The sequence below is a fragment of the Equus przewalskii genome, chromosome 3, assembly GCF_037783145.1.
Source record: "Equus przewalskii isolate Varuska chromosome 3, EquPr2, whole genome shotgun sequence".
Taxonomy (NCBI): Eukaryota; Metazoa; Chordata; class Mammalia; order Perissodactyla; family Equidae; genus Equus; species Equus przewalskii.
This window is the reverse complement of record NC_091833.1, coordinates 76,699,684-76,713,120: the sequence shown is the minus strand read 5'-3', so window position 1 is coordinate 76,713,120 and position 13,437 is coordinate 76,699,684. Positions and strand designations below refer to the sequence as shown.

Below are 13,437 nucleotides of genomic sequence, written 5' to 3'. Positions count from 1 at the left end.
TACAAATGAAAATAATCAATCATGTAAATATAGCTAAATATGGTCATACTCCTATCAGGATATTTTTCCTTTTGATTTTAGTGGAGAAAGTAGCAAACGAAAGCCAGAAGACCCCCAGGGATGTGGTTATGATGGAAAACTTTCACCATATTTTTGCAACACTGTCTCGTTTGAAAATCTCATGTCTAGAAGCTGAAAAAAAAGAAGCCAAACAAAAATACACCGATCACCTTCAGTCTTACGTCATTTACTCTTTAGGACAACCTCTTGAAAAGCTAAACGTAAGTGTATTTTCATTCAGTATTTTTTTTCTGGTTTTGAACCTGTATACATCTGTTTAGGTATGAATAATATAACAAACTTGTGTCTTAAATTTGCTCATGTGTTGATACAGGAGGATAAGGAAGGTGGGGCTTAGTCACTGATGCCGACAGTGAGCCAAGATGCTGCTAGATGCTCTGTATAGATTATTTCGTTTAATTCTTGTAAACAGTGACGTGGGGTGAGATAGCATCATTCCCATTTTACAAATGAAGAAACTGAAAGTGAATAAACTTGCTTGAGGGTTTGATGGCTTGTAAGTAGTAAAGCTGGGGAGTGAACTTTCCATCATACCACACTCTCACTGCTTACCTCGTGAATGGCCAACCTTTATCCCTAGTTCAGATGAAGATTTCAAAAATTTTATCAAGATAAAACCAAAAATTGTTTTGTTCACTGGCTTTTCTTTTCCTTTTCTTTCCTGACTTGTCATTCCCCAGAGCAAGTCTGATGATTAAAAATAAGAAATGATGGTTTTAGAGAACTTTGCAACATAGTGGAAGCTTAAATGGACCTTTCTAACTTTGTCCGCACCATGATTAGACATCTTTTATGTGTTTTTATCTTGAAATTAGAGTCAAATAAAAAATACATATCTCTTGTCAACAATTCAAAGAAATACTTAAACCACATTTAATCAAATGCAGAATCAATTCCTTGTAAAACTGAAGAACAGACAGATGCTCCTTTAGGTGAAGGGTCTGTCTCAGACCTAAAGCCTTCGTGATACTTACCAGCAGCATCAGAGGCATTCCCTTTGGAATCAGATTTAAAGCAGAAACATTGCTAGATCCTTTATTTTTTAACATTGTTATGGAAGCAGTAGCCAGTGTGATAAGACCTGAAACATTAAATAAATTATATGGAAAGGGGAGTCAGAATTATAATTAGCTGTACATAATATGTTGAAATTATTGGTAATTTTGCCATTCTGGTAAAGTGGCAGGATTCAAAATAAATATATAGAAAAACAATTTATTTCCTGCATGTCAGCAATAATCAGTTAAAATCTTATGTAGAAACAAAATTTTAAGAGCAACCAGGAATAGGCTTATCAAAAAGTTATCAAAAAAAGAATAATGAAAAATAAACATAATAATTGCTAAGAAAATTTTAGAGAAAAGTAATATAAGAGGATTTGACTTGTCAGTATTAAATCATATTGTATAGTGCTCAAATAAATGCATGCCAGTCAATGAAACTGCATTTTAAAAAAACAAATATACTTAAAAGACAACCTGAGAAGAATATTTGTAAGAATACAACAAAATCAGATGTTTAGTGTAAAGATATTTTTTAAATCAAGGAAAGCAGTAAGATCCCATTATGTAAATGGACCAGGGTCCTGAATACACTACTAAATGTGTGAAAGCAGGTTGACTTCATTTATAGCCAAAGAATTGCGAACTAAAGCAACAAATAAGCCTTTTACACTCATCAAAATGGCAGTGTTTTTTAAATTGTGATAATGCTAATGGTGGTATGGTAAGGTAGCAGTCTCATAGACTGTTGACAGAATTATAAATTGAACTTTCTCAGGAAGTAATTTGTGTATGTGAAGAGTCTTCAGAATACTTAAAATTATACTTCTCAACTGAGGAATTGCAGTCCTAGAAATTTATACTGAAAAGTAATCAGTAATGTAGGTAAATACTATGTACAGAAGATATTTCTGAAAACTGTATTTATAATAGATTTTTTAAAATCTGAGTAGACTTTGCCAACTCTGAAAAATATTAAATATTCAGTGTTGGAGGAATGAATAAATAAATTATGGCTCTGTGGGTGGAATATTATACAGCCATTATAATTTATATTTAGGAAAAAACATATATAATATTAAATGGAAACTACAACAAACAAAATTATAATCTCATTTACATACATCAAAAGACTAGAAGGAAATCTAAAATGTTAACAGTGGTTATCTCTGAGTGGTGTGATAATAGCTGATTGTTTTTTTATCATTTATGCTTTTACACAATGTCTGATTTTTTACAAAGTGAATATATACTATTTTATAATCAGATTTTTAAAAATTTAAGTGGTAATAAAAGCAGTTCTTAGCCATTATTTCTTTTCATTTCCTTGAAGCATTTCTTTGAAGGCGTTGAAGCTCGTGTAGCCCAGGGTATAAGAGAGGAAGAAGTAAGCTATCAGCTTGCATTTAACAAACAAGAGCTTCGTAAAGTTATTAAAGAGTACCCTGGAAAGGAAGTGAAAAAAGGCTTAGACAACCTCTACAAGAAGGTTGATAAGCATTTGTGTGAAGAGGAGAACTTACTCCAGGTATGCTGAGCCCTTGTAACCATCCTAGCTTGAACATCCTTGCATATGTTACCTTCTCTGAAATATTCCTCCAGAAACGCTACAGATTTTCGAATTTTAATGTAAGAGGAAAGTTTCATAAAGTACAGACCACACTAATGAATTGTGAGGAAGAAAGGAGTAATATTTATATGTTTATATGGCTATTCCTATTTATTTTACATTTCTGTTTTATTGTTTTAAGGCATTAAGTTGTTCTTTTGTTTGGAATGGGATTTTTTTGTTTTTTTAGATTTGAGGGGAGGAAGGAAATGGAATATAGTATAGTACAGTGGGGTGATTCTGAGCATGAGGGTTGGAGTTGGAAATGGGTTCATAATCTGGCTCCAGATTAAGTTTCATGACTTTGGGCAAGTTACTTAACCTCTCTGAGCCACAATGTCCTTATTTGAAAAGCGGAAATAATACCTCTCTTGTATAGTGGGCACTTCTGTATTGTCATTGCCATCTTATAGATGAGAAAATCAAAACTTATAGAGATGGAGTGATGTGACCAAGATCCCATAGCTAATGGATGGTAGAGCGAGATTTAAACCCCATATTGAGCCCTTATTCTTTATAAACCATACCGAAAAGCCCAGAGATGAGTGAGAATAAATCTGATTTCAACATCATGGAAGCCTACATGAGGGGTATTGCATTGTGTTAGCCTCTGAGAGCCAGATGGTAAATTAACAGATCAAGTGGGAGGAGTTGCTTCCAGGTGGAAGAAATGCCATGAGCTAAAAGATGAAAAGTAGAAAGTGTAATACTGTTTAGTAAATAGTCTTAAATTGACAGGAATTGAGGATTTATGAAATTTAAGACTTACAAGGAAAAATTCTGGAAGAATACATTCCCTCAGCTGTCAGATAGGGATGATGATCATAGTATCCACCCTCACCAGGTTGTCGTGAGACTTAAATAAAATAATATGTACATTAAGCACTTCGTACTGTGCTGATATAGAGCAAGTGTCAATAAATGTAACCTATTAATATTAGCTGCTATGTCAGTGTGCGTATCAGACTCTGTCTTGATAGTTGTCTACATGTTAGTTCCCACTCCAAGATTATAATTCCTTGGATGCTGATAATTGGTCTGCCTCATCTGGGTGTCCTCTGCGGCATCAAGCAATGTTTCACATCATCAATTTTAGATAAAGAAATTTTTAAACTTTCATCTGAAATAAGATTTAAGCATTAATAGTTGCATTTCATTTAATCACTAGTCTTTTTTCCATATATAATTTTGCATATTCACATCTGTGTTGGATATTGGAGGAGATATAATAACAGCTAAAATAGCATGAGTGCTTAGTGTGTCAAACACTGTTCTGGGCAGTTAACATACATTCACTCATTTAACCCTCACAATAAACTTATAGGAAGGCATTATTATTATTACCTCAGTTTACAGATAAGGAAATTGAGGCACAGAGCAGTGATGTAACATACTCAACGTCACAAATCTTGTAAGTAGGAGGAGCTAGGATTCTGGCTCCAGAATGCATGTTCTCAACTATGACTATGTGCTCAACTATGTTCTAAATTCTTAGACTATGTCTTGATGTTATTTCTACCTACTTGACTCTGTGTTATTTCCATTCATAGTTAAATGATTTTTATTTTTGTTTTTGTAATAGGTGGTATGGCACTCCATGCAGGATGAATTTATACGCCAGTACAAGCACTTTGAAGGTTTGATAGCTCGCTGTTACCCTGGATCTGGTGTTACAATGGAATTCACTATTCAGGACATTCTGGATTATTGCTCCAGCATTGCACAGTCCCACTAAACTGTGTGAAAGGAGAAAAGATAAATGAAAAAGCAGTCTGAGTACATTATTCAAAAACATCAAGCAACTGTTTTGAAAACCCAGACTTGAAATTTTTTTTTTCCTTCTGCTTTTTCTCCCCAAATCCCCCCAGTACATAGTTGTATACCTTAGTTGTGAGTCCCTCCACTTGTGGCACATGGGACGCCACCTAAGCATGGCCTGATGAGCAGTGCTATGTCCACGCCCAGGATCCAAACAGGTGAAACACTGGGCCGCTGAAGCAGAGCAAGTGAACTTAACCACTCAGCCATGGGGCTGGCCCCCAGACTTGAAATTCTGTGTATTATTAAGTATCAGATAAATGGGTAATACCATACTACAAGTATTCAAGGGCAAAGGTACCAACCTATGTAACAATTTTATTTGCCCAGTAGGTTGTGTACCAACTTAAAGTATTTATCGCATCATAAAATGCCTTTAGCCTTTTTCTATGACTGAATAGGAAATTTTCCTTGAGTGCCCAGCTTCTTGTATTTGAGAGTAGGTATCCTCTGTGTAATACCCTGAGAGTTCTTCAGCTCTCACTAATTCAGTTTTGTTTACAAATCATGTAACTACTAAAACATTGTATAGAATTTTTTCCCTCTAACTAATGTGTATATGGATAAGGGATCTTGTGATGATCAGTTGTAAACTTGGATTTTGAGGATTATGTGACTGTGTAGCAATGATTCTGAAATAAAAAAATTTTCAAAAAAGTTGAAATTTGATAATTTTCTTAGATCTGTTATATGCTCTTTTGTATATATAAAAGCACCTTCTTAGAAAATCAATCTACAAAAATTAATTACATGTTCATTTACTGCAAAACACTTAAAAGTGTAATAAGAAAAATAAAACCGTTTATAATATGCATGAAAAATATCTAGTACTTAGGACTAAGTGTAACGCAATGTCCTAAGGAATGAATTTCGTCCCCCCCAAAATTCAGATGTGGAAGCCCTAGCTGCTCCCCTCATGTGACTGTATTACAGATAAGGTCTTCAAGGAGGTAATTAAGGCTAAATGAGGTCATAAGGGTGGAGCCCTGATCCAGTAGATCTGAGAAGAGACAGCAAAGCTCGCTCTCTGCTATCTGTGGACACAGCAAGGAGGTGGCCATCGCAAGCCAGGAAGAGACCTCACCAGAACCCAACCAAGCTGGCACCCTGATCTCAGCCTTCCAGCCTCCAGAACTGTGAGAAAATAAATTTCAGTTGTTTAAGCCTCTCGGTCTGTGGTATTTTGTATGGCAGCCTGAACTGACTAATGCAAGATGTATAAGACTTTTATGGAGAAAATTATAAAACTATTGAAAGATATTAAAGAAGGCCTAAATAATTGGAGGAATATTTCATGTTTCTAGATAACAATACATAATGTAGTAGAAAGAGAAGTTATTCTTAAATTTAAAGATTCAGTGCAGACTTCCAGTTTCCAGTCCAGCACATAAGTTTGGAAGTAGTCTCTCCATCCTAACAACAAGTAAAAAACTGAACAAACTGAAAAGTCAGCTCCTCTTAGATCTGTATGAGAAGTGAGGTCACAGGGCGAACCACTGACACAACTGGAGAGACTGACGGGATTACAGAGAATCACCATTTACAGGAGCAGAAACCCCCAAGTTGAAGCCTCTATAGGAACCAGTGCTGAGGGAGAGAAAACTGAACTGTAGCTGACAAAGTCCTGGAGGCTGAGTGTGGATAAGTCTGAGAAATAAAAATTCAGGGGGGACCCAGTCATGGGGGTAAAACTTTTGTAAGTCTTGCTCCTAGAGCTCTACCACAGGTGTCACATTGAGTATCAGAGAAAAATCCCCTTGTGCTTCTTGCAGGCACAAGGAGGGGAAGGAACCATTTTGAAATATGCCAGTGTATTCCGTTTTGTGGGGGTTTTTTTCCTGAGAAAGATTCACTCTGAGCTAACATCTGTTGCCAGTCTTCCTCTATTTTGTGTGTGAGCTACCATCACAGCATGGCCACTGATAGACGAGTGGTGTAGGTCCGTGCCCAAGAACTGAACCTGGGCCACCGAAGCGGGGCGTGCCAAACTTAACCACTGGGCCACAGGAGCTGGCCCCATATTCTGTTCTTAACAAAGTCTGCACTTAGGAGAAACTTTAACCAGAGCCTAACTGACCTGGGAGAAGGGAAATACCCAACTCCAGCTGGCTCTAGCCTTACACACAGAGAAAGAGAAATACCCAACTTCAGCCCACTCTAGTCATCCTTTCCCACCTAAAGGGGGAGAGGGGACTGAAAAGCACAGATGAAGTTCACAGGCCAGAGATAGAGGCTCACTAAAAGACATGCCTAATGATAGGAATATAGTATGCTTCCTCTCCCCCAACACCTTACCACCACATTGCTAAAGGCCTATTTACAACTATTCCTATTACACGGTACATCATGTCCGGCTATCAAAAAATTACAAGCATACTAAAAGGCAAAAAACAGGGGCCGGCCCCATGGCCTAGTGGTTAAGTTCAGCACGCTCTGCTTTGGCGACCCAGGTTCACTTCCCCAGGCAGACCTACACCACTTGTCAGTGGCCATGCTGTGGTGGTGATCCACATAAATACTATGTGGCACAGATGATAGCTCAGGGAGAATCTTCCTCAGCAAAAAATAAATACATAAGTAAAAGGCAAGAGACAGTTTGAAATACAGAGTAAGCATCAGAACCAGACTCTCATATGGCAGGGATGTTGGCATTATCAGACCAGGAGTTTAAAACAACCATGATTAATATGCTAAGGGCTCTAATGGACAAAGTAGAGAGCATGCAAGAACAGATGGGCAATGTCAGCAGAGACATGGAAATTCCAAAAAGAATCAAGAGAAAGTTCTAGAGATAAAAGTACTGTAAAAGGAGTGAAGAATACTTTTGATGGGCTTACTAGTAGGCTGGACACAGCTGAGGAGAGAATCTCTGAGCTTGAGGATATCTCAATGGAAGCCTCCAAAACCAAAAAGCAAAGACTGAAAAAAAAAACACAGAACAGACTATCCAAGGGCCGTGAGACAACTACAAATGGTGTAATATGCATGTAATGGGAATACTGGAAGGTGAAGAAAGAGAGAAAAGAACAAAAGAACTATTTGAAACAATAGTGACTGATAATTACCCCAAATTAATGTCTGACACCAAACCACAGATCCAGGAAGTTCAGAGAACCACAAGCAGGATGAATGCCAGAAAAACTATGCCTAGGCATATCGTTTTCAAGCTACAGAAAAATCAAAGATAAAGAAAAAATCCCGAGAGAAGCCAGAGGAAAAAAACACCTTACCTATAGAGGAATAAAGATAAGAATTACATTCCACTTCTCTTCAGAAACCATGCAAGACGGAAGAGAGTGGAGTGAAATATTTAAAGTACTGAGAGAAAAAAACCCACCAACCTAGAATTATACACCCTGCAAAATTATCCTTCAAACGTGAAGGAGAAATAAAAGCCTTTCTCAGATGAACAAAAATTGAGAGAATTTGTTGTCAATAGACCTGCCTTGCAAGAAATGTTACAAGAACTTCAGAGAGAAGGAAAATGACATAGGTCAGAAACTCCAATCTACATAAAGGCAGAGCCTCAGAGAAAGAATAAGTAAAAGTAAAAGAAAACTTTTATTTTTCTTATTCTTAATTGATCTAACAGACAAAAGTTTATTCAAAATAATAACCACAATATGTTCAATTATTTATGCAGATATATGCTTATCTATAAGTGAAATGAATGATAGCAATGATACAAGGTATGAGAGAGGAATTGGGATTATTTTGTTATTATAAGGTACTCATCCACGAAGCAGTATAGAATTATTTGAAGGAAGACTTAGATTAGTTGTATATGTATATTGCAAACTCTAGGCTGACCACGTAAAAAAGTTTAAACAGAAGTATAATTGATATGCTAAGAAAGGAGAGAAGACGGAATGATATAAAATGCTCAATTGAAACCACAAACAATAGAGGAAAAATGGAAGACAAAACTAGGAACAAAATACAAGGACAAAAAATTGAAAAGAGTAACAAATATGGTAGCTATTAATCCTACTTTATCAAAAATTATTTTGAATGTCAATAGTCTAAATGAACCAATTGAAAGACAGAGATTTTCAGAGAGGATCAAAAAACAAGACCCAACTATATGTTGTCTACAACAAACTTTAACTATAAAGACACGTATACATTAAAAGTAAGTAGATAGAGAAAGATATACCATGCTAACACTAATCAAAAGAAGGCAGGAGTACATATATTAATTTCAGAAAGAAGAGAATGCAACATGGGTCACCAGCAGCTCTACTGAAGACATTGGAGGAAATTTGGCCAGGGTTCTCGTTCTTGCCATGTCTGCTCCAACCAGCACGGCCTGATCTGGAAATAATGGCCTCAACATGTGCCACCAGTGCTTCTGCAAGTATGCAAAGGACATCGGCTTCATGAAGTTGGACTGAGTGACCTTCCTTGGATGGGTCATCCAAGACATCTACCTATGGCAGATACAATGCTAGTTGTTTGTAGATAAAAGACAAAAATACTTCAAAAAAAATTTCAGAAAGAGCAGACTGCAGAGTAAGGAAAGTTATCAAGGATAAAGAAGGGCATTACACAATAATAAAGAGGTCAATTATCTAGGAAGACCTAACAGTCCTTCATGTGTATAAGCCTAACAACAGAGCACTGAAATACATCAGGTAAAAACTGATACATAGTTGAAGAATTCAAGACACCTCTGTCAGAAATGGACAGGTCCAGTAGGCAGAAAATCAGTATGGATGTAATTGAACTCAACAACACCATCAATGAAACGGATATAATGGACATCTATAGACTACTTCATCCAGTTACAGAAGAATACACATTCTTCTCAAGGTCATATGGAACATTCACCAAGGTAAACCTCATTCTATACCATGAAACACACCTTAATACATTTAAAAGAGCAGAAATTATATAATATCTGCTCTCAGACTGCAATGGAATTAAACTAGAAATCAATAACAGAAAGATAACAGGAAAATCCCAAAATACTTGGAGATTAAACACAGTGCAATTCCAGGCAAAGGTCACAACTGTTTTGGTTTGATTTGGTTTCTGTGGGACCTGAAAAGCTGGTTCTAAAATTTATATGGAAAAACAAAAATCTAATAGCCAAGACACTCTTGAGAAATGAGGTAGAAGGAGTTTCCTTATTATAATTAAAGCAGTGTTGTATTTGTGCAAAGATAAATAAGTAGACCAGTGAAACAAAACTGAGAGCCCAGAAGAAGACCCACACAACTATGGACCCTTGCTTTATCACAGCTGTGGTGTGGCAAATCAGTGGGGAAAAGATAGACTTGAATAAATGATGCTGGGACAGGTTGTCCAAAAGAGAAAATGTAAAAATTGAACCCTTACCTCACACCATGGACAAAACGAATTCCACGTGTATTGAATTCCCAAACGTGAAAGGCAAAACCATAGAACCTTTAGAAGACAGTATAAGAGGGTATCTTTTTAATCTCAGAACAGAGAAGGATTTCGTTAAACAAGATGCAAAATTGCAAATCATAAAGAAAAAAATTATATGTTTGACTACGTTAAAGTTAGGAACTTGTGTTCATCTTTTGATGAAAGTGAAACAACAAACCACAAATTGAGAGACAAAAGTTGCAACATATAACAATCAGTATCCAAAACTTATAAACTCCTAAAAATCAGGTAAAAAGAAAAAAAAGACAAACCAATAGACAAAAAGGATGAAAAACTTGTACAGGCATTTCACAGAAGAAGGAAACAGAATGGCCAATAAGCATATGAAGTGTTCACCTTTATTTGACATCACAGAAATGTGAATTAAATTTAAAGGGATGTGAGGTCACCAGAACACAAATGCTTCTGGAAGAAGCATAATCTGGTATAATTACTTAAACAATTTGACATTATCTAATAAAGTTAAAGACAAGTGTAGTGTATGACTCAGCAATTCTACTCCTAAGGATGTGCTCCAAAGCAGGAAAGCTCAACACAAACTACTTAAGTGTCTCTGTAAAATACAGATGCCTGGGCCCCACCTCCAGACGTTAGATTTCAACTGCGTCAGGGCAGAGCCCAGGCATTCTACAATTTTTGAAAGCTCCTCAGTGATTCTGATATTCAGTGAGGATTGAGAATCACTTCCATAAAGAGACTCACGCACTTAGGCATTAGCGCAAAGTCTTAACAAAGACTCTATCAGCACCGTTTGTAGTAGCAAAAAACTGCAGACAACCCAATGTCCATCAACAATAGAATGGATAAATTCAGGTATAATCATTCAATGGAATGCCAATATAGTAGCGAAAATGAGTGAATTTTAGCTACACACAACAGTGTACACACAACTGCAAAATTAAGCAATGTATTGTTTAGGGTTACAAATGTGGTAAAACTGAAGAAAAGCAAGAGAGTGATCCCAAAATTCTGGAGAGTAATTAGAGGGCAGGAAGAGAAGGGTATGGGACGTGGGAGGGCCACACACACAGGGTTTTAAAGGCATATTGTAATGTTCTTTTACTTGAACTGGGCGGTGGGTACATGAGTTTCATTGGACCATGACACTTTATACCTTACATACACCTTACAAATCTTATTTTATATCAGTGCAACATTTCATTTAAAAACTTAAAATCAAATTCATATATATTATATATGTGTGTGTATATATATACCTTTATTGCTATATAATGAAATCTGGACATTTATAGATGACAGTCTGGGACCAAAGAAGACCCAGTGACTTGATCAAGGTCCAAGCCAGGTATTAACAGAGCTGATACACAACACTAAACTCCCTCTCAAAGGGCTGGTCTTTCTTTTTCTCAACTGATAGCAGGAATGATAGAAATACACATCCCATCCAAGGAGCAAACACTGTCCAATATCTCCATTAACAGGCAACGGTTAATTTTAACAGAAAGTGTATGGCTCTTATTTAAAGAAAAGACAGTGGATGACTCCCATCAGCTATAGTTTTCTAGACCTTAAAGATCTATGCTATGGTTTGCTAGAAAGGATAGAGGAAGAGGAACACAGACCTTTTAGACAAACCATTGAAAATGATAATTTAGAGAATATCTGTAAATGAAAAAGTACTAAGTAAAAACGGCTGTGCCAGGAAGGTTAAATACATAATAGTAGATTTGTGTCAAAAAAGTAAGATTATTAATTCGCATAAGTATATGCTTTGGGATCCTTTCCATCGTGCTTCTCAAACTTTAATGTCCATGTGAAAGAACCAGGAATCTTGTTGAAATGTAGATTCTGATTCAGCAGGTTTTGTGTAGTCCGAGATTCTGCATTTCTAACAAGATCCGAGTAATATCAATGCTGCTGGTCTATAGCCCACAGTTTGAGTTGCAAAGCTTTACAGTGTAGACTTACATCATTCATACCTCTGAGCAAATTAGGATAATTTGGCTTTTTCTCCTTTGGGAGACAGCTGACATTTATGCTTGTGGTTTAAAAAGAGTTCTCAGTTGTTATGCTTGGCAGCACTGTGATACAATGCTCACTTACCTCAAGTCCTGAGAGAGTGTGGTACTAAGTTCATTTAGGGGCTGGCCCCGTGGCCGAGTGGTTAAGTTCGCGTGCTCCGCTGCAGGTGGCCCAGTGTTTCGTTGGTTCAAATCCTGGGCGCGGACATGGCACTGCTCATCAAGCCACGCTGAGGCAGCGTCCCACATGTCACAACTAGAAGGACCCACAACGAAGAATATACAACTATGTACTGGAGGGCTTTGGGAGAAAAAGGAAAAATAAATAAATAAAACATCAAAAAAATAAATAAATAAAAATAAAAATAAAAAAAATAAGTTCATTTAGGAGTAATTCATATTTCCAAAAGAGGATGGAGAAAGCACTCAAAAGGCAATGAGATAGATGGAAAGAGGGAGAGGAATGTATGAAAAAAGACAAACGAGGTACAAAGGGGCAATGGACACCATGGCAACCAAGACAAAGCAACATCAATCTATGAGCAAACTGCTTGTCCAGCAATCCTAAGAAGGCATCTTCTCTGAGATCAGAGAGGAACTTCCAAAAGAGGAAGTTCCTGAGATACACAGGACTTTTGCCTCTATGTCTACTTCCTTCTTGGTATGTTGTGAAATGAAGAGACAATTAGGGCTGTGGCAGATGTGACCGTGAAGGTAGGAGGATTATGTTGAGGAATCAAAGAAAAATGTAAATCATAGAATGACATGTGTGCATTAATAGCAAATATGTAAAAATAACATGTATACAAATAGTAAAGAGAGTAAGTGAAATTATTTGAAATTTTAGGGCACTGGGTTTAATTTCTTTAATGGTTATCCATATGTTACTATTAATCATCAGAGGTTTCTATTTAACTTTCATTGCACAGTCATGGTCCTTTTGTGTTTTGTGGATGATTTAAGTAATAATAGGTGCAGAAAAGTCTGAGAGTTCTTTGGAAGAAATTTTACATCGTTGCATTAGCATTTAACATATCTTGCATTTGCTATACTTTAAAAGAGCCCCTTATCTTTGGATGGTTTTTCTGAACGAACAGCTCCTATTAGTTTACCCTGCGGGCTTTGCCAAGCTGTAACTAAGCCAATATCGATTCTCTGCCACTATTTTGAGGTCAGCATTGACCAGTCAATATTATAGCACTTAGGGAAAGAGAACTTTCTGAAAGGATTTCTAAGTAGTGGAATAATACATTTAATCCAAAGCACAACGTGCTTTCAGAAGAAAGTTTGTAGGCACCAAAATTTAATTTGAAGAAAAAATCTTGAAGTGGTTTGTATCAAAATTTACTTATTATAACTTTACCTAGGATTTTTAAGTCGTTTACTTTAAATTATGGCTATAAATGTACCACATCTAACTTGTGCTCATAAAAATTCGTTTCCATATTTGTTTACTCAGGAGGAGTAATCTGCTGTAAGACCTATCAAACCATAAGATTTATCAGAGTGAACCGTTCTCTAAACAGAAGAG

At 36.5% G+C, this 13,437-nt stretch overlaps 1 protein-coding gene and 1 pseudogene across 23 annotated transcripts in view; both read left to right on the top strand.

Annotated features, from left to right (window-relative positions):
• EXOC1 (exocyst complex component 1) overlaps window positions 1-5,173 on the top strand; it is a 54,104-nt gene extending 48,931 nt beyond the window's left edge. For all 23 annotated transcript variants that reach the window (XM_070614850.1, XM_070614859.1, XM_070614854.1 and 20 more), the window contains 3 exons: window positions 82-281; window positions 2,416-2,610; window positions 4,274-5,173. In XM_070614850.1, coding sequence (XP_070470951.1) covers window positions 82-281; window positions 2,416-2,610; window positions 4,274-4,426 — 548 coding nt within the window. In that variant the 3' untranslated portion in view covers window positions 4,427-5,173. The remainder of the gene's footprint in view (window positions 1-81; window positions 282-2,415; window positions 2,611-4,273) is intronic.
• A 1,687-nt stretch (window positions 5,174-6,860) lies between these two features.
• LOC139082576 (small ribosomal subunit protein uS14-like) lies at window positions 6,861-10,391 on the top strand (annotated as a pseudogene).
• The last annotated feature ends 3,046 nt before the right edge of the window (window positions 10,392-13,437 follow it).